This window comes from Ooceraea biroi, chromosome 7 (genome assembly GCF_003672135.1).
Source record: "Ooceraea biroi isolate clonal line C1 chromosome 7, Obir_v5.4, whole genome shotgun sequence".
Taxonomy (NCBI): domain Eukaryota; kingdom Metazoa; phylum Arthropoda; class Insecta; order Hymenoptera; family Formicidae; genus Ooceraea; species Ooceraea biroi.
Window position 1 is genome coordinate 13500205 of NC_039512.1, and position 22776 is coordinate 13522980.

The following is a 22776-nucleotide window of genomic DNA, read 5'->3' on the forward strand; positions in this document are numbered from 1 at the left end:
ATCTAAATTCTTATAAGTTGCTTTCTGCCAAACATAATTTTATGATCATTAGCATTACAATAGAGTCATGTGTATTTTACGTACAGTATATCATATAATATAATGCATATTGTATAACATTATATTATATAATACTAATAAGTAACACTACCCAAGTGTCACACGCCGATTTTGATAAGCTTTGAATATGTTGTTGTCTAGGTCAAAATATGAGATACATATTTTTTTATATCGGCCCGTTTTGCCATTAAAGGGGGAAACACCCTCTTGAAAAAAATCGGGTTTTATATTTCTTAGCCAATAAAAATTATGGATTCTAATGTACTTTATAACAGTGCAATCAGATTTATAAGAAATGTTAGTATATATGCAATTATAGAGAAAAAGCAAACAAATTTAGAAATATTGAAAAAAATAAAAAAAGTAAAATTTTCTTGTCAGCTCTACATTGACCATTTCTGGGTCCGGCAGAGGGCGAGAACCTGACTTATTTTGTTAATTAAAAGTAATCCCCCGACTTCATTGTTATCTCTGTGCGAAAAAACTGTTGCCAGGAGTAACTAGCGTATTAAATACGAGAATACGGACGGGGCACGTATGTAGCGATATAGAGGTACTTTTAGCTTATTTTTGAAAAATGCGTTTTCAGAATATGACCTTATCATATATGGTTGAATTGTCGTTAAATATGCTTGAAGTTTTGCTGAAAGATAAATTTTAAAATTTTCAAAAATTGTGGAGGGGGAAAGGAATTTCGAAAAATATGACATTTTCGAAAAATCTGATTGCACTGTTATAAAGTACATTAGAATCCATAAAACTTTTACTTGAAACTTTTTCTTATATGTTTTATTGTTTCGACAGTATTCGCTAAGAAATATAAAACCCGATTTTTTTCAAGAGGGTGTTTCACCCCATTAATGGCAAAACGGGCCGATATAAAAAAATATGTATCTCATATTTTGACCTAGACAACAACATATTCAAAGCTTATCAAAATCGGCGTGTGACACTTGGGTAGTGTTACTTATAAGTATAATGCAATATATCATTTAGTAGTGCATTATATAATAAATTCATATAATATTATAGTATACTATGAATATAATGCAATAGTTTAAGAATATAAGATACAATATTAAATATAATGCTGTATTAGAAAATAATATTTCTGTTTTTATATTAAACCAAGAGGAAAAGCCTGTCTACGCCAGGTAATCCCTGGATCGAAATTAAAGATTTCAAGAATTTTCCCATTACCTGGGGGTGAACCCCTATCACCATGCGAAATTTGGTGTTTCTAGCATGTCGGGAAGTACCCGATCAATTCAACGACAGACAGAATAGGGATTATATATACAGTGCTGGCAAAAAGTTCCGGAACGGTTAAAAATCTTGGAAAATAATGATTTAGTGGAAAAATGTTTCAAACAAAAAGTATAGGGCTTAAAAAAATCTATTAGATGATAAATATTTGACCTTGGTATGACCTTGGAAAGCCCGGTCATGGTCAACATAAAAATCTTAAATGAAAACCCCTATTTTTTATTACATATTCTTGTAGCTTAGCTCGAGAGCTTTTCGAAACGCTATAATAAGTTTTTTTTCTCTTACGTACTTTTTGACTTATAAGTCTTGAAGGTTACACAGTACCGCCGGCATTAGAATTCCCCAAGGTGTACCGCGTGGAGGTTGCACGGTCGGATTTACACCTCTTTTGTGTGTGTGTGTGCGTGTGCGCGTGTGTGCATGTGCATGTGCGTGCGTGCGTATATGTGCGTGTATGAGTGTGTGTGTGTGCGCGCGCGCGTGTGTGTTCTTCATAAAACTAACTTTATAAAAATAGTTTATACTCGTATGTACGAACAACGGCATTAATACCATCCGAAAATACGTGTGACGCACACTAAGAAATCGCGTCACTTATAAACTTTCTTGCGTATAGGTGAGGTGTTCCGATAACTATTTTGCTCGCTCGTGTTTATCTCACCTACCGGCATTGTGTAAGCGACCCGATCGTTGTGTGCGATCACATGGGTATTCGGACGGCATTAATGCCGTTGTTCGTACATACGAGTATAAACTATTTTCGTGAAGTTAGTTTTATGAAGAACACACACGCGCGCGCGCGCGCACACACGACACACACGCACACACACACGCGCGCGCGCGCACACACACACACACACACAAAAGAGGTGTAAATCCGACCGTGCAATCTCCACGCGGTACACCTTGGGGAATTCTAATGCCGGCGGTACTGTGTAACCTTCAAGACTTATAAGTCAAAAAGTACGTAAGAGAAAAAAAATTTATTATTGCGTTTCGAAAAGCTCTCGAGCTAAGCTACAAGAATATGTAATAAAAAATAGGGATTTCCATTTAAGATTTTTATGTTGACCATGACCGGGCTTTCCAAGGTCATACCAAGGTCAAATATATATCATCATCTAATAAATTTTTTTAAGCCCTATACTTTTTGTTTGAAACATTTTTCCACTAAATCATTATTTTCCAAGATTTTTAACCGTTCCGGAACTTTTTGCCAGCACTGTGTATATATATATATACAGGGTGGCCCATTTTAATTTATACAGTCGATTTTTTAAAAAACTAAAAGAGATACGAAAAAATGTTTCAGACAGACATGTCACGATTTCGAGGGGGACATAAGATGATACCATTGGTTTGACCTTGAATAGTCGTTTGAAGGTCACGCGAAGATCACCTTCAATTTCTTAAATTGAAACCCCAACTTTTTATTGCAGATTCTTATTCTCCATCGAAAAGTAAGTAACTTTTGTCTGAAACATTTTTCCGAAAAATGTCATCTTATGTCCTTAAAATGTCCTCAAAACTCATCTTGAAGATCATTTTAAGGACATAAGATGACATTTTTCGGAAAAATGTTTCAGGCAAAAGTTGCATGTTTTCTCGCGTAGAATCCGAATCCGTAATAAAAAAAATACCATGTCTCATTAAAAAAAATTTCAGACCGGAAGTTAGAATTTCGATAAACAATGACCCGTCTAGTTGTATCCACATTCTCTGTCGTGTATGGAGATCAACGTTCGAACAGTGTATTGTTGAATACCGATTTACGTAATCACGTTTGACATTGTCGATACTCGACAATACACTGTTCGAACGTTGATCTCCATACACGACAGAGAATGTGGATACAACTAGACGGGTCATTGTTTATCGAAATTCTAACTTCCGGTCTGAAATTTTTTATTAACTTGAATTTATACCCACTTTTATAGGTATACCCACTTTTTCTGTTTCTTGAGAAATCCGTTCATCGAAAGGAAGAAATTCAAGTTAATAAACAGTGTTAATTCACATATGCAGTTTCTTTTGTATCGTGATAACAGAAAGCAAACATGTTTAGCAACGAAGAATATCGCGATATGCATTATCTGTATGGACTTTGTGATGGCAATGCTGCTGCAGCTGAGAGAGAATACCAGATACGATTTCCGCGGCGACAACATCCTAAAAGACGAGTGTTTGAAGCCTTACATCGAAGGATGGGAGAGACAGGTGTACTTCAACCACAACATCACGTTGGTCGTCCAAGGCATAATGTGGATCGAGAGGAAGAAATTCTCGATATTGTACATGAAACCCCATCTATCAGTACTCGACATATTGCAAATCGTGTAAATATCCCGGATCCGACAGTTTGGAGAACATTGAACAGACAAGGTTTACATCCATTTCATTTACAGCCCGTGCAAGAGTTACTACCGCGAGATCATCAATATCGTCGCGAGTACTGTCGATGGTTGCTACACAAAAACATTGATGAACCAGATTTTCTCAACCATGTGTTGTGGACTGACGAAGCGGGATTCACACGAGACGGAATTATGAATATGCATAATCTACATGTTTGGTCTGATGTGAATCCTCATGCAATACGACCTATCTCATTCCAACATCGATTTTCTGTAAATGTTTGTGCAGGTATTATTGACAATAATTTAATCGGCCCCTACATAATGGAAGACAGAATTAATGGTGCCAGATATCTCAACTTCCTTGATAACAGACTACACATACTACTGGAAGATATACCCCTACACACTCAACGACAAATGTGGTACTAATTAGATGGCGCTCCAGCGCATTTCACACGTCCGGTATGTCAGTGGTTACACCAGCATTTCCCAGCACGATGGATTGGAAGGGGAGATCCCGTGTCATGGCCACCGCGATCCCCTGATTTGACATCCTTAGACTTTTTTCTTTGGGGCTGTATGAAGGAAATGGTTTACAATTCCGTAATAGAAAATAGAGACCATCTTGTGCAAAGGATTCATGAAGCTGCAGCACACATACGACAGCGCAGATTGTGTGATAATCTGAAACATGAAGTCCTAGTGCGCGTTGAATTATGCTTACGCAATAGAGGAGCACATATTAAACACCTACTGCAGTAAACGCGAAACATTGTAATCTGCTTGCCATAATGTATGCTTACTTCTGGCTTACTTCTATGTCTTACTTCTAACTATAAAACCTTACACGCATACACACGTACACGCGCGCGCGCGCACACACACACACACACACACACACACAAAGAGGTATAAATCCGACCGTGCAACCTCCACGCGGTATACCTTGGGTAATTCTAATGCCGGCGGTACTGTAACTTTTAAACCTTATAACTCGAAAAGTACTTAATAAAAAACTATTTTATTATACTGTTTTGGAAAGCTCTCGAAATAAGCTACAATAATATTTAATAAAATGTAGGAAAGCCCATTAAAAATTGCAAGGTTATCTTTACGTGACCTTGAGAACACTATTCAAGGTCATTCTAAGTTTTCTGTGTAATGCATAACTTAAAACCCTACACTTTTTGTATAAAACATTTTTTTTGAAAATACGTATTATTCGAAATATTAAGTAGTTTCACACTTTTCATACATCCTTATAAAGCGCTATACCTTCTAAACTATAGCCAATATGAAAACATTTTATTTACATTATGTGTTCTACTCATGCTCCTCTTTCACCTCCTGGTCGGTTGACTTTACCTTTTGAAACACACTGTATAATAATAAGTTATACAAGTCTTGGCATGATAATATTAATTTTTTGAGAATTTTTGCGCTTGCGGCACGGAGACTCCCATGGACGTCCATGTAGTTCACGCACGCAAGCAATCTGAAGTTCGAAAAATTCGGACTTCAGATTACAATAAATTAACAATAGTAGAAAGATTATACGCAACGAACTGCCAGAAAGACACATCAAGTCAAATGTACTTTAATCTAACAGACAAACAAATGCGTTCTTTTAATATAAAATGCTGCATATGTTAATATAAAATGCCAATTTAGTGTGTTAAAAGTGAACACATGCTTTAACATATAAATATGAATGGCCAAAAGTTGCAGATTCTGTTCGGTTTCTGCTGCCAATCTGCCGTCAGATTGTGCTGGCATATTGCACACATTTTGCTTACTGGGGATATGCTCGAGTCTTGCTGTGTTTTTGCTGTCACGTTGTGCCAGCACGATATACTCGACTTTTGTTACGCTTTTGCTGTCATGCTTGATGGTATGGTATGCCTTAGTTTAGCTATGCTTTTGCCCTCAAATTTTGACAGTATAATATGCTCAAGTTCTACTGAGGTTTTGCTGTAATATTTCGAAGAAAGTATATGCTTTAATATTGATGTGTTTTTATCGTTATGTCGTGTTAGCAAGTCATGCTGGAAGAAACTAAGCTTAATGTGGACGCAGTGGGATATGAATCTGCTGCAAAGATGTGACTGAATTTGTTGGCATTTTGCTGGCATAATGTTATCATTTTACTTACTGAGCATATTTATCAGTGACTTGATTGGTGATAGGTTTTAGATTTTTCTCCACGTTTGGAAGAAAATCACTCAATATGAAAGATTCCGCAGACTTTGTATAAGACATTGATTTAGTTGCTTTGTGAATTTTGTTACTTCTACCAGTTTTACCATACAAAAAGTTATAATGCGATAAAACTAACAGTTCATTGCCATACTCACCCCATGATAAACCGAGACTCGCTTTTACAACATAATAATATTTATCATAAAAATCTTCAGTTATTAGATGTTTCTTTAGTAACTTTTTCATATAGTTCCAGCACATACTGTGCAGCAGCAAGACAATTCCTAACTTTATTTAAGTGAACGCGAGGTGCACAGTAGTGCGAGAAGCATATAGACAATTCATTTACGGCGCGAACCCATATCAAAACTTTTCTTCCTTCGGGATTCGCCATCACCATTATTGACTGACGCATTAAAAACTTGTGAACAACTTTTGCAAGACTATGTAGACTGCATGTAATTAAGTCAATTTTAAATATTTCACCTACAGGTTTTACAAGTTTTTCATATAGAGTCACGAAGGAACTCATAGAGTTTGGATAAAATTCAAATGGTTCACCATCAAGACTAACACAGAGTATAATGATAGGCGCAGGAAATTTTTCTCCGTACTTCGTATATTTGTGACATAACGCGAGCGCTTTATGCAACAATGAATAACATTTCTCTGGTTCATTCAATTTGTGATAAACGCATTCTAATTGTAGAGATGCCCTCAAAACTATCAAAATGGCTCTGCGATCCAATTCTTTTCGATTTAACAGTTCTAAAGATTTCTTCAAATAACTCTTACGTAGTAATAATTTCTTTTTTGTTTCGTGGCGACTCCGCACTATACTCATGTTAGAGTAACATATTGCTAGAGCTATAACATCGTTTACTTTTGACTCTGCTTTATTTATTTTCTTATATAATATACCCATTCTGTCTTCTATTGGTCTCGCTATATCATTTGTCTCCATTTTAGTAAGTCTCGTTTGTTTTTGTGAAATCGCTGCTTTAAATGATGCTGTTAACATTTGCCGAACCTCGTCAAGAAGATCCCACTTATCCACGCACAAGACAGGGTCCGTTTCTGCAAAGTAACAAGAAAACATACTTATTTGTATTGGTACGTACTATACAATCCATCTTAAATAGATAATTTCTTAATGTAATCATACTATGATCTTAAATAGATTAATACATTACCAGGATCATGTTTCGCCGGTATCAATGACTTCAGATGGTCTACGTAATCCGACATGTATTCATTCATTATTGCTTATTGTTGATGTAATGAGGGTTCTTCGTATCAATACGTCAAATCACTTTTGCGTATGGTGAAATCGTCCAATGTGAACAAATCACAAACGGAGAATTACGAGATATACAGAAACAATGTGAATCAGTTCGTCGCGTCCAAATATAAAGTACTAATCCGATTAATACTGGAAAAGAATTTTTATTCTCTTAACGATCTCCACGTTTGCGCGTCTAACGTGATACAATCTTCTCTTTTGAAAACTGTCGCTATCATTGATACTATATGAATTTCTGTAAACACAAAGTGACTTACGTGTTATTGTCGAATGTTATTGGCTTCAAAGTCGTTTTGCCTTGAAAGGCTTCTATAATAGATACTTTACTATTCCTTTAAATCTTTATAGTTAACTATATCACATTTCTAAGTGTTAGATTTATGAAATTTAAATATAAAATTAGAAAATAAGGATAAAAGTTACGCATATTACAGTAAACGAAATTTTATTAGAAATATCTGATTGACTTGCGAGATCTATTGATGTTAAATACAGTATATATTATTATATTTATACTATTCGTTATTATAATATTATTCGTTATCATTATGTAATATACATATGTATGCATATGTACATAATTTCTGTTTTTTTATGTTATACGGTATTGAGAAGTTTTTTCATATTAAATTATATTTATGTAAAGTATACGATGCTACATAACATATATAGTACATGGACAGAATGTTTGATAAAGTTCTAGCCAATGTTCATATAGAAGTAGAGTAGAGTTAAATCGAAAAGTTTTGTACTACTTTGCGATCTTCGTATAATTAAAGAGTATAATTATATATTAATTGATTAAGATTAGCAAATTAGAACGCAAGTCAAGCTCCGACATGAGCAAAGTGCTCTAGGTAGCATTCGTATCCAGAGATGCCAGATTCCGGCCGCTGATCGCAGTTGGTAGCATGTGGAAGGGACAACGCACACAAGCTACGTGCCGTGTCTGTGTGCGCTCGGAACACAGCCTTCGACAATATATTTATTTATTTATTTATTTAATCTAACTTTTTTAATTTATAATCTAATTTTATATTATAGTTTGATTTTTTATGATAACTGTCTAATCTCTTTCTAGTTAATTTTTTTCTATTTTTTGAGAAGGCCATAAAAAATTTGTAATTAATTTGACAGCAGGGATACGGACCCAGCCTCCGCGACTGCGGGGGGGGGGGACGCAGAAGGTTTTAGGGGCGCAAAGGAGATGCGATGTTTTAAATAGCGGGGAGATAGATTATATAAGCTAACAATATACAATCAGGAAATAATATTTGACAAATGAATCTTTGCCAACATTAACATTGTTGAATACACATTGTATCTCAAATGTATTTTTCTTCATCATGTTCTGCATTATGTTACATAATTTCTGATCGCATTGCATTGGAAAACAAGAAAACTATTTTAAATAATAATATAGCTAGATCTATCTGGGATCATTAGCGTTAAATATATTCTTTCAGTATATTTTCCGTGTTTTCCTAAAGATAAATGATCCAATTTCCTTTCTTGTACTTTGTTCACATTTCTTTTAAGCATAATTAAAAATTAAGTTTGACAAACTTTATCTGATTATATGATTGATATGATATGACATGATTGCCACAATTACTAAATGTTAATTGAACTGTTTTTCTAGAACATTGTTAAAAACTAATTAGGAGTTCGCTTTCATCTCTAACTTAATGAATATTGTGGTTTATTGCTATTGCAATCATAACAATCATGCAAAATGGCAATCTTGACTCTAATCGATGAACAGCGGAATCAAGGTCTTATGTCTTGCATTATTTGCCTTATATTTGACTCTTCGTCGAGAGTTTACCTTCACGATTAGTTGATTATTTCAATCTTCGACGGTGTGACGTCTCTATGAATTGCAAAAAGTTCCACAACACGGATGCACGGGCAGGTTCTAAAAAATCTCAGTCAGTTGGTGCCCACATTTCTAAGAATAATGTGAAAGTGGTGGCAGTTCTGTTGTATCCTGCTGTCTTTATGCGTGATGACATCGTGCCAGAGCAGCATTCTCGATATGCCTATTGCAGTGGATTTATTACGCGTAATTCGGAACTGGGGTTTGAGTGCTTTCGGTAAGTCTAAATAGTAAGTATGTGAGCAGCACGGAAACATAATTTGTATATACACGAAGGATTTGCAAATTTTTTACAGAATTCCAAAAATATTTCTAATAAATTTTATCTTGTGATAGTTAAATAGATTATTCGTTGTTTTCCTTATATTTTTTGTAAGACTAAACGTTGTTCAGAAGCTTTCTCCAAGTAAAAGTATTATAATGTACTACTCTCAAATAATCACTGATAAATGAAGATTATTTACAATGAAAATAGTGTGAAATAAATCTTGAAAATCTCGAAGATAGTCTCGCACTCACAAAATTCACAACCATGATAAGACTTTTGCAAAAAGAGAAGAAGAAACTCGAGATGATTTGCAATAAGTGAAATATATATTAATGATAAATGCATTTCTTTCGTGCCTATATCATCAAAAGCACAACGTGAATGCAACAGATCACTTCAAGTTTGTCGTTTTTCGTATAACAGCTTTTATCCATAACCGAATTTAGTTAAACAACATTCTTTTGTAAATTCTCATTGCTTGGCTTGGATGCGTAATGTCGCGCATTGAAAAAAAAACAGAAATGTCATTGCTATCTCACTCAATTGAAAAAAAACAGTTTTTTTGTGACAAATAGGGCAAACCAACGTAACTCAACACAACTTTGCGAGAACTCTTCCTACTTCTTAGACACTACTTTTCTGCATAGTTCATCCTCTAATCGGCATAATTCGATGCACGTTCCCAATTACATTTCAAATTGCATTACACATTTGATTTAATTATTTACTTAAAGTAAAGTATATTTAATAGTAAAGAATTTAATGTACTTCTAAATTTTACTCCTTTGTTTAGCATATCTTACTCTTTTTCAATGTGTACTGCATAATTTTGTGTTGCCCCTTATCTTTACTTTTTCTGATTCATTGCACAGGTTGTGTAGATATAACCAAATACATGAAATTAGAAATGATTACTGTATTACTTGTTCCATAAGTTACAACAAGTGATTCATTAACTTCGAAGGTCGAACAGGAATGGATGAAAATTATTTACAATTGGCGAGAAGTGCGGGCAAAGTGCAAAAAGCCATTCCCGATTATGTCCCGTTTCCGTGCAACGTGACGGGTAGGATGGTCAAAAGATAATTACCACTCATTGGTACCATTATCTTAAAGATCGCCTATCTCTAAGCTGCGATCTTATTTTTATGATGATCGGAACTGAGGAATGATAGGATATAAATTCTTAAGGCTTACGTAATAAGTAGATGTAAGACTCAGAAAATATAATATTTATATATAACATTTTTTTCCTTTCAAGTCTTTATATTTTAGTTAAACAAAATTATAACTAAACATTCACTTTAATCGTTAAATGTTTAAAAAACATAATTTAATTATAAAAATATCAAAATAATAACAGTGCTTTTTATTGCTGCTTATAGGAGAAATATCGCTTGTTTACACTTTTGTTTAGAAAATATCGATTCATAATTATTAAAAGAAATGTAAATACTATGCACTTAGGTTAGTGCACTATATGATCGGCTATGAATTTTAGTGGGGCGATCATCAAAGGTACCAGATTCGGTGCATAAATTAAGACCAGGCGATATTGATGTTCTTGGCGCCATGGGAGATTCGGTCACGGCTGGAGCTGGAGTTTTCGGAACCAATACTTTTCACATTGCAGTAGATAACAGAGGAGCTACCGCAGTCGCTGGAGGTCAAGGCACATGGAAGCAGTATCTGACTGTTCCCAATATCCTCAAAGTAAATCGTTAAGATATATAATCTCGGAAATAATTATTCAGATATTTTATATAAACAATATTTAATATAAGAATGTATATACATATTTATAATACATATTTATAATACATTCTTATACATTAAGCTATTATATAATCTATATGACAGTGTAGTTATTCTATATAACATTGCATCGTCGTTTTCAGTATCGATAGAATAATTGGAGAAATAAACCAAAGATTTTCTTAAAAGTTATAATATTTTACACATCCTATCGGATGGGATTGTAAAACTTCTGATTTTTAACAAAATGGCGGGCTATTGAAATTTTAGTATCGATTCTAAATAATTTCAATAGCCCGCCATTTTGTTAAAAATCAGAAGTTTTACAATCCCATCCGATAGGATATGTAAAATATTATAACTTTTAAGAAAATCTTTGGTTTTTTGTTTTCAGATGAAGCACGCAGAAGATTTTCCTGGAACCATCTAACAAACAGGGCTAGACGCGATTGCGCAGGCGCGGCTGTATACTGTAAACAATAAATAAACAAAAATATTTTAACATAGTAAAAGGTTCATACTTTAACCTCCAAAAAGACCGAAACATCCTATATTTCTTATTTTAGTAGAAAAAAAATCACAAAGAATGCTCATTTTCGAGGCCGAGATATGTATATGCCCCCTTAATGGATGGTACTCAAGGGCGATTACCCTCGAGCTGTTATATGTCACTAATTAATGCATGTGGTTGCATGATCGGTCTTGCTTATAAGAGAGTGAGGCCAACGTATGACAATATCATAAGACGGTAAACATAATATAATAACATAAAATAAAGCAGTGATCTATGTATATCATGTTGTCTAACAAGTGTTAATTATTATATTTTTGACAAAGGTAACGTAAATTATATTCAAATTAGTACGTTAATGTACATTAAATTATATATGTGCATGCAATTAATTGCGCGAAATTAAATGCACATAAAATGGATAGCATATATAATTTAATTGATAAGTAAGTTACAATTTATTCTGCAAGTAACATATATATTAGAAATTCAAAAATATTATATTTTTCAGGTGGCAAGAGATAGATATGGAAATCGCTACTTATCCGGAATTTCAGAGAGACGATTTCGTAGTTGTAGCGCAACCCGTCTTGATGGATTTAACTATTCCACTTAAGTCAAATGGAAAAGTCGATTTAACGTATTTAAGTGCCGATTGTTTCCACATTAGTCAAAAATTGAACGCTTGGTGTAAGTCACATAAAACATATTAGTAGGAATTATTACTAATACATTAAATTTTAACGAACTTTGGTCTTTTTGATGAATACATAATATACATTAATAACACTTTTTCTTCACTTTTGCAGACGCAAGCTTTCTATGGGAGAGTCTGTTCCAACCAGTAGGTGCTAAAATGACGAAGCTGACCGACAATCCACCGTCCGAAAAATTTTATTGTCCTACAGAGAAGAGGCCTTATTTGGCTACAATGTTGAATTCAAGAAAATAACGGCTAACAAAACTGACTGTTAATTACGTGAAAGACATTCATACTTGACGAGAGAGAGAGAGAGGGGGGAGAGAGAGGGGGGAGAGGGGAGAGAGAGAAAGGGGGGGGAGAATAACTGATTACGTCGACAAAAAATATTATTTATTATTTCAGTGCTTTACATGAGAACGAAACAAATTACTAATAATTACAGGAACGAGCAGCAATTTTATTCCATTCCTTTCATGGTTTTATATATTTAACATTTCTTTTATGTAGTATTTAATGTAGTGTGTACGTTGTTGCGTATGTATGTGTGTGGCAGGGAATAAAATTAAAGTAAAATGGAAAGAATTTTATACGAGTCCATACATTTCCTCGAAGAACAATAGATATGGGTAAACGAACCAGAAAGATTTGTATGAGACACATGCACACACACTGTGCGTACGAAAAATTTGTCTTCTTTCAAATCCGTTATTGCGTATTAAAAAGTCTACTAATTCTATTTACATTTTCTGCATTTAAAATGATGTATCGGAGTGTATTTTTGACGTTATATAAAAAAGAGAAAAGAGACGGAATTAAGAGAACCATTTAAACGCCTATTGTCGCGCTTGAAAGAAGCAGTGAAGAAACTCTTCTCTGTATGATGTAGCCATAATTGAAAGAGAGACATTTCAGGAAAAAGAATTAGTGGCTTATAAATCGTCGTAGAAACTTTAACGAGAGATAAAAATAAAAGTTATGTACTTCCTGTTCTTTTGTATTTTTTATACATTTAACTTGTAAAAGCGTTTTATATGAAACAATCTATATTATAATACGGTTACTCTCTGGCCCTCCTTGCCTTTTTATAGTATATGTATATTGTATATATATCTTTCGTGTAAGTTTTTTCCTGTGCATATATCATTGTTGATATATTAGTACGCTTTAATCTTTAAATTATTTCTGAAATATAAAGCATGCTGTACTAACATTATCAACAATTGTTTTATTGTTAGCTAATCAAAATTAGTTGCTTTTATTTTAGTCACTTTCTTGCAAGACACGCAGTGGTCCTTTCTTGCTTTCTTTTTATATTCTTTTTTACCATTCTAACAGGGCTTCCGATATATAGAAAAATACGGATTTTTTCACAACATAAGAAGTAAATGAAAATGTCTATCCTAATTGCTATGTTATTATTTAGTTAGTTATTATATAATTATAATTTCCGTTTTGTTTTTATTATTTTTATCTTATTATTCTCTTTTTGCCAGCAATTTGCCGTTAATTAGAAATTGATAATGGTGCAACTAAATGTATACAATAAAATTTGCTATTTCACAGATACACAATATATATTAAATACGATATTGTGCTTTACAGCGCAATAAGATTTTTAAGTGTGCGTGATAAAAGATTGCAAGAAAGCAAACGCAGATTTGCAAATTTTTTCAACACCAATTGCGTTTACATGTTTAAACATTGGCTAGTATTTTTAAGACAGAGAAGTATACGAACGAGAAGAAGGACGAGTGAATTCGCTTGTTCTCGTTTGCATCTGTTAGCAGCAATTAATTAAAGTTTAACTTGTTAACTAATTTATAAGAGAAGAACATTTTGGATTCATCGATCATGAGACACTTCTGAGACAATTTTTATATTTTCTTTCCTTTTATTTTGTACTGAAACTCTAAAAATTTTGCTATCAAGAATTGTTTTTTCAATATTCTGCTACAGACAGTTTGAAAAAATAAAGAGATCTTAAGTGAGAAAATATAATATTTCTTAAAAATAGTATTTTTTTAAATAATTCCTTTTTTTACTTACAAGGTTATTTTTGTAAAGCTAACACATCAATATGTATAGGTTTAAAAATAAGTTTAGGACAAATCAATATTCGCGAAAAGTCAAACAAATTAAAATGTTTAAATTTGTAGTATTTTACTTTGAAAATATTAAAATGTTTATCTAGTTATTATAGCATTTGTAACTACGCACAATTCTTAATTCTTTTCTGATGATAATATATAAACTCTTAGATAATATGAAGCGTTCGGTGATAAGAGCAACTTTACAATTTGCAAGTTCCGCATTAAATATAAATAGTTATATCCAAAATAGAGTTTGCAAATTATAAACTTACTTCATTCTTCTATTGCGCACTTACAGCATTTTTGAACAATTTCGGTGAATTTAAGTTTGATTATCCATGAATAATATAATAATCTCGACTTTTTCCATGTTCCTTTTTTCTTGTTTTAATATTGAGAATAAAATTCTTACATGTGGATACACAGATCCTCTCAGAACATCTCATGTATAATACAATGCGTGGTATCACCTCAGGAATTTTCTCGCATCATCGACGAATCGATACTTAATCACTTGGTGCATCATTCAAGACTGTTATGTAATTACCTATTGCCACAAAACCAATTGAAAGTAGATCGCAGTATTTCACTTAATCGCTAATTATTCGTACTCTCGTATTAACCCGTAATTCTACCACGCTGTGACTCTAATCCACATGCGCGACGATCAACATTCAACATGCAGGGAACATCACATTGAGTTTGATATATCACGACACATCGTATCTATGTCTTAACTACGTTAAGGGTGTCTCTTCCGTGTTGCTACATTTTTTTCTTTGCCACGCGAATCGTATCTTTCATCGCGTGAAGGTACGCGTGATCGCTCGCAAATCGTAAGAATTTCAATTTGTAATAACTCTAATGACAAAGCAAGAAGAATCATCGAAATCCCTTCTGTAAAAGGCTTTACAAGGCCATAGTGTGTTTCGTTTTGCGTTGATCTACTCCAGAGTCCGACACGTCTATAATCACATCGTTCGCATAGCTCTCTGACATTGAAATATAACTAAGAATCATGTAACTTTATCGGATAACACAATTGCCTTATCTAAAAATATATTAAATTTATATAACAATTTCTAACGCTCCTGATTAAAACTAATCATCTAAAATATATCTGTAAAAAAATGTGAACGCCTTTTCAATATTAGATATTTACTAAAAGTTGCAGTATTGAAAATAGAATGATAAAATTCAGTTTCATTTTTAGAGCGGACGAATATTACAATCTACGTAAGTAATCTATGTGTGTGTGTGTGTGTGTGTGTGTGTGTGTGTGTGTGTGTGTGTGTGTGTGTGTGTGTGTGTGTGTGTGTGTGTGTGTGTGTGTGTGTGTGTGTGTGTGTGTAATATATAGTATATTTATATATAAGTACAGTACGAACTCGCTGCTTTGCTTCGCACAAATAAAATTTTATAAAATGCATAAAATTCCACGTAAATTCGTAAACTCGACAGCTCATGACATATGTTACAACCGAGGGAAATCAGCTTACTGTACACGAGTGAAACATTCTTTAAACTGCCATTCCTATGGCTGATGAGAAAATGGCAGAATCTTTCCCCAGTGAAAAGAAATTGTGCAAAATGACGGCAAAATGAGAGAGAGATGACGATAACGTTATTCAAATGTGGTATTCATATTAAGTTGAATGAGTCGTGTAAATTGTCCATTATAGAATAAAAGTTCAGTTAAATTAATTATAAAAAAGAAAGAAATTATATAATTATATATGTATAATTATTAATTATATAATTTCTTTCTTTATTTTAACTTCCTTTCCTATTCCGTGTAAGTTATTTGTACTCTTGCGTTTACATTAATCCTGGTTCTACAATTAATTTAACTGAACCTTTATTCTATAATTTACACAGCGACTCATTTCAACTTAATGGCGAATGTCACTTGGCGGCCGACTAATCAGAGGGAGAAAACACCGTGACGATCAACGTATGGGACATTTTGCGCTTTTTCGTCATCGTCATTTCCCTTTCATCTTGCCGTCATCTTGCACAATTCCTTTTCACTGGGTCAACATGTCTAATTGTATAAGTATCCTACCATTACTAACGATATCAGAAAGACGAAACTCGGAGGATATTGGAAAGGACAGCTCGATTGCTTCAGTACGTGCGGAATCTCGAGTTACCTCGAGCAGAATGATAAGTGCCGTAGACGCGAGAGAAACGTGAGAGAAAGTCGAGACCAAGAACTTGCTCCTAATCACGAAAGAACATTTCAAACAACATGGGATCACTTTAGTCAGACCTAAATCAGTTTCTGCTGGATGATTATCGCTAGAAACACATTTAACTATCAGTTCCTAATGGTGTTCTGCGGCGAAAATTATTTGGGTCCCGAATGATTATTGTAACTCGTTTAAGATCTCCCACGTACGTTTCCGTTTTTCGCCTTTCTCTTCTCCTCACGAAGCCAGTCGCGTACTTGCTTCGTTTTAATTACACATTTTACAAATCATTAATTTTTAACGATTAGTACTTATGCGTACGTATGTAACAATTAATCGCGCATCTACGAGGATCAAGCATTCGTGGGTAGACGTTCGTCTCGCTATATTCTTTCGGTTTGTGGTTTTAGGCCGTACTTGAGCAGTCGCTATTAAGAAATCGCGATCATTGTTTTATTGCCGACCGCATGAATCATCCTCATGAGATTTATCTTCTCGGGAAATATGCCAAGATATGATCGAGTATGACAGAAATTGTAACGTTCGCGGTCACGAACAAAGCGTCGTGGACGAAAAGGGAGCTACAATATTAGCATCAAGTGGCGATTTTCCTCGTCTTTTCTTGCACAGTGTTTTGTCACGAAGTAAAGTGCGATATATCATCGATGTGTCGGTTTAACTTCCAGTTATATAATGTTTTAGCGTTATTAACGCGATTAATGTTATTTAATTGAGAAGAACTTGAAGTAAATTCGAGCGAATATAAAATTGATTTATATCGTCGAAATGCTGATATGAGCTCACTTCCTAGACAGACCGGAAAAATGATCGCTGATGTTTGACCCACGTGAAGACACGCGCGCAATTCCATGAGATTGTCCCTGACACTTACAATTAGACGTTAGAAAGAGTACAACACAGATATGTACGGGAAGAGACCGTTGCTCGTAACTCTTAATTAGTAGCATTCTCGACGAGGCGACCAAATCGCGTTAATGTTCATTTCAGGAAAAAGAGAGACTACTTCCTTTCAAGTGATTCATCGATCATTTTTCTAAAAATTCTATAAGTTTAATCTGTAACTAGTCGGCCTGATAATTTATAATATATCGAATATACAATTATGCAATAATTCGCGCTGCATGTGTACGTGTGTGTTGCCTCTAGAAAGATTTTACACACGGCTCGCAATAGTATAAATTATAATAAATACGATATATTATTAACTTCTAGAGATTCTCATAGCGTATATCTGAATTAGTAATTTCGATTGTCAAGGTTGATACAACGTATGTATAACTATTGCGCATGCACGTGTGTATTTGTATTTGTTGCTTATTTGTGTGCGTGTGTATGTATATGTAAAGTATATATGTGTTTTTTGGAGATTTTATAAGATTAAGCTCGAGCTTTGCCAAACATTGCTAGAAGATTTTCAGAGAATTTCAGAGAAGTGAGAGAAGCACAGCATGTGAAATGGTTAAACTTTGTTCTCAGATAATTGTTTTTAAACATATAAATAATTTAAATACATATAAGCATATAAAAATAAATATATAAATTTTTATGTATTTCTATAAGAGTGTATCAATAAAAATGAACGCGCGTATAAGTAGAATTAATAAACTAAAAGTATAATTACGATATTTATAAACGTACGAACAAAAAGATAAAGATTTAAACATGAAAAAATATTGAATGCAATTCAATTCAAATATTGATAAAATAATATTTTAGAGACCAAAAAATTGATTTATCATCATCAGTAACTTTTGATTATTATAGATCATTGTCATATATATCATGGTTTATAAAACTCGTTACAGAATTGCAAAGTGCAGATTCTCGTCTCGATTTTATCGGTGCAGCACTCATGCTTTTTATGGCCAGAAGAGAGAGAGTTGCAACAATAGCGAGATACTAGTGACAGTAATAGCAACAATCGCGATGACGATAACTAATGGTATCAGAATAATGGTAATAGTAACAGTAATAGTAGTTACGTTTAGGTCACTTCAAAGGCTAGTAGAAAACGTGCCTAGAACGTGCTCAGCTACTTACAAAGGAGAAGTCTCCCATTTAAAGCGTACATGATTGCATTTTCTTACAAGAAGATTGTCCATGCGATAATCTTCATGCGACGAAACTTTCGACGGAGCACGTACGTCCGTTCGTGATCGAACTGATCCGCGACTTGCGTCCAAAGTTTCATCGACTTCTCTTTACTTTTGCCACGAATATCTCGTTCGCGCTTGTACTTTTTGCTTATATCATTTGAGATTATCTTGAACTTATTTCTTTATCTCAGTTTTTCATTTTTGTGTAACTTATCGTCATTTTATTTCTGAAGAAAAAATAGCTAGGACATTCGAGTAATCGTTATATATATATTACACGTTAGTTACATTATATTGAACGTATTATATTGAACGTATGTGCAACGGCACGAATGCTATATAATAAATATATAATAAATAAAGTACAAGTACGAGATCGAATAATACATTGTTTGTTCACGCATGATAAAGACGAATTCAAACTGCTTAAATATTCCTGACGTTGTATATGTATCTAGGCCGATTATAGACTTCCCTCGTGAAACAGTATCGTTTCCTTTCGTGATATATTTGACTTAGCCCTCGCAAAGGCACAACCGTCTCGTCATGTCTCGCAGCGAGACTCATCTCGCTGGCATTCGAGGCGAGAGACCGATGAAGCAATTATATTGACAAAAAGTGTATGAATGGCACAACTATAGTTAAAGTGTCTCTTTCATACTAATGTATGATTCCCGCTCTATTAAGTAAAAATTACTCTCTTCGAATCCTTGCGATTCCTCCTGCATGCCTTCTTGATCATAAACAAGAGTCTGCCGGTTATCGAGGAATTATCAAGGAATCCAGTCACAAGACTCGTTCCAATTATCGGATTGGCAAGAACCAATGTTGAATGAAAGAATGCAATAGAAGTCAGAGCCTCTTGATATTTTTCAATGTTCACGAATAGGTGAACTGAAACGAAAATCGGCATTAATGTAAGAACAAGCGAGTAAGAACCGTACATGTGCACATCTTCATTAAGAGCTTCGTTCCAACATTGATTTGCGAAAATAAATTTTCGATTGAACTTTCGTTGACATCCCTTAAACATCTACATCGTTAACACTGAGTTTCAATGATATGGGACAACAACACCGTCTTACTTATCCTTACATATCGTTTAAACACATGTACATTTTGATTATCCTTCGTTACAATTTTTCCGCAGATTGTAATAATATATAGTGTAATTAATTACGTGGATGTGCACACGCGTGCACACATACACATCTCGATATCGATATCATAGACCGTAAGGGCCGTAAGTTTTACATATTATACACACATACACCACATCACTTAAGTATCGCCGCGTATCTCTCCGTCTGCACCACACTCGATATGATATAATAAATCTGTGATTTTTCATCATTTAGAGTTAACTATGATTTATGGGTCGTCGTATGAGGGTGCTGTCGGTGCTGTCGTTTCAATCAATCTCGTACGGTATCGTTACGTTTAGTACCTAGCACTAATTACTCGGGCGGGGTAAGCGCAATAATTCTGTGTGAGTGTGCGGACAATCCATTCTGTCCTCAACCCCTTAATCGCGGGACACTGTAGGACTTAAACATTCACATTAATGTATCCCGAGGATCATCATAAATCGTCCCGAAGCAATCGCTTTGGAATTTGCCGCATAGTCGTATTTTCTCCGATTTTAAAATTTTTCTTGTAGCCGATCGGATCGCTCGTCTTGCACATCGTCTATTATAATTATTACTCGGGATTGCTTCGCGGAGTCATAGTAATCTTCGAGATGCTATGTAAAACGGGACGACGATATTAGATCTGAGAAATGTCGAAGAAATCTGCCCGTTCGTCCTGCTATCAGTCTACGAGCTACAAAAATTGTGCGACTTCTAAACACTGATTTTGCTTGATTATTATTCAAGTTGGCCGCGAAATTATCTTATCCACCCATCTCGTCACCACCTCCAGCTGATTGCTTTTTTCGTTTTTTGTTTTCATCATCGGCTCGGCCAGCGAGCTCTTGAAACGATTGTCTATCGTTAAATAGTTGAAACAAGTTACATCAATCGAGGCATTCCGTTTGATTCACATTTATTTCTATTTTCTGTTTTCTGGAATGTGGACAATGCGTGTAGAAAATTCTGATATTTTCTTATCTTAATGATAAATAAGAGCTAGTATATAAATTACTTTATAATTTATAATTATTTTATAGTAACAAGTTTTACCGTTTGCATAGAGCGAAAGGATTGTAATATGCAACAAAATATAATAGAAAATTAATGTTAACGCATACGAATCTCTGGCATAAGCGTCACATTTCAATGCATTAATTGAATTGTATTTTAATTGAAAATTCTTTGTATATTTTTTCTTGGTGTCTCTGTTTTTAAATGTAACATAAATTAGTATACTTAAAAATTATGTATAAATTATATAAATATTATAGAAATTTGTTTATTAATGTAGATATTATTGTTCCACATTCCAGATCAAACGTCTATGTTAAACAGAAATAAGACACGGCATGAATTCTGGAAGCGCCTCGTCGACGTGAAAGGATCAGACAGGATTTGTCGCTGTTGATCCTTAAATATTTGAATTAAATTGTGCAAAATTTGATCGAATCACTGACTGGATCAACCAGATAAAACCATCGCCGACGGTAGATGTCGATCAAATTTCGCTTTATATTCGGCGTTGCCGTCGATATTATTCCTGTTTCGGGAAAAATGGACCCTTGTCATCTCATCAGGATACATGGCTATCTTCATTTCTCTCTGTAATCACTTACTAAAAAATAATCTTCATCTTCTTCCTTTCTTTTTATGCTTTTACTTTTATTATTCGTGTGAACAGATTTGCGCAGGTACACCTTTATTGCTAAAATGTCCGCGAATGCCGACCAAGCAATCGCGGATCTCGAAAGGCGCTAATTGAAGGAACTCAGTTCTTTGGAATCTATTAATAGGTTCTTCTTTATTCTCACTTTTTTTGTCGAATTTTGGCGACGCTGACGTTGTTCCACAAGCGCGAGTTCAATGGAAACGTTATTCCATTCCATTACGATCTTTAAAATTGATTGTCTTCTTGAACAATGATAAAACCATCTCTGAAGTTGATTGTCCTCTGGTTAAATGCTAAATGTGATTATCGATTTTTCAAATCAAGTTTGCCGTACAGCGCATAGTCGATCCGTGTCACTGACTAATCAATTTTATTACTTCTCATGATTGTAGTCTTTATATATTCTAATGAATAATCTCCAAATCTTATATATCTTATATAAAATTTGAAAAAAATAATAAAAATTTTGATGCATCAAGTTCGACGTTATCAGCAAGCAGAGAAACTTACTCGTACATGATGTATTTTAGCATGAAACTAAAGCACTTTTATCGGAGCAAGTTCCATCTTACAAATAGAAAGTCTTATGAACAAGACGTCGAAGCGATGATTGGAAAGTCTCAGGAACACGGAAAGACTGGAACTTCGCCGGCATAAACTTTATCTGTTTTCTAGAACAACGTACGCCTCGTCACTCAAGGACTTGTAATAATAAGGAACGTTGCTGTCTCAAGGAGATTGTGATCAGATTCAAGTCAGATTCAAACAAACCTGCATTACCAGATAATCAGCCATGATTTCCATCAAGAGATGATCTTTACGACGGGCTCACCCTCGTCCTTGAGCAAAAGGCTCAATCTGAGGTCGAGCTCGCCAGCTTCGAGAGCCCACTTTTCCCTTAGCCATCATGGTGAATCCGCGTTGTGCGTGCCGAGGGTGTGGATCGGAAAGAGTGGATACCAGTCGAAGATGAATTCCTTCGGCGGCAGCAAGTCGAGGTTCACTTCGGCGCCACCCAACCCTTGATTGCTCTCGAAGCCCTGCTTTTTTTCCCACAACATCACCAGCAAATGCCTACCTTGCAGGACGTCGCAGCGGCTGTACTTGAGCGTTTGTCGATACTGCGGATTTTTCGAGTGTCGCACTACGCGAGTCTTGCGCTTCTGCAGCCACTTTTCGCCGTCCCGTTCCCGCAAGTACGTCTTCACGTAAGTGTCTGCGATTCCGAACAAAACGATTTGACAACATTAAACGTATATGTGCGAAAAGTT

The 22776-nt window shown here is 34.6% G+C and overlaps 3 protein-coding genes across 4 annotated transcripts in view; 1 reads left to right on the forward strand and 2 right to left on the reverse strand.

The window, feature by feature from the left end:
• Positions 1 to 5429: 5429 nt before the first annotated feature.
• LOC105281978 lies at positions 5430 to 7757 on the reverse strand. Its single transcript, XM_011343586.2, has 2 exons — positions 7079 to 7757; positions 5430 to 6962 (listed from the first exon to the last, which is right to left on the reverse strand). The coding sequence occupies exons 1-2, from the start codon at positions 7143 to 7145 to the stop codon at positions 6097 to 6099; spliced, it is 933 nt and encodes a 310-aa protein (XP_011341888.2). The 5' UTR covers positions 7146 to 7757; the 3' UTR covers positions 5430 to 6096.
• LOC113562271 lies at positions 7207 to 18935 on the forward strand. The gene is made up of 6 exons (XM_026971112.1): positions 7207 to 7299; positions 9158 to 9297; positions 10286 to 10401; positions 10837 to 11055; positions 11485 to 11562; positions 12100 to 18935. Exons 1-6 carry the CDS (start codon positions 7207 to 7209, stop codon positions 12312 to 12314), a joined length of 861 nt encoding a protein of 286 aa, XP_026826913.1. The 3' UTR covers positions 12315 to 18935.
• LOC105281988 (regulating synaptic membrane exocytosis protein 1) overlaps positions 13864 to 22776 on the reverse strand; it is a 105075-nt gene continuing 96162 nt past the window's right edge. For both annotated transcript variants that reach the window (XM_026971226.1, XM_026971225.1), the window contains exon 22: positions 13864 to 22721. In XM_026971226.1, coding sequence (XP_026827027.1) covers positions 22411 to 22721 — 311 coding nt within the window. In that variant the 3' untranslated portion in view covers positions 13864 to 22410. The remainder of the gene's footprint in view (positions 22722 to 22776) is intronic.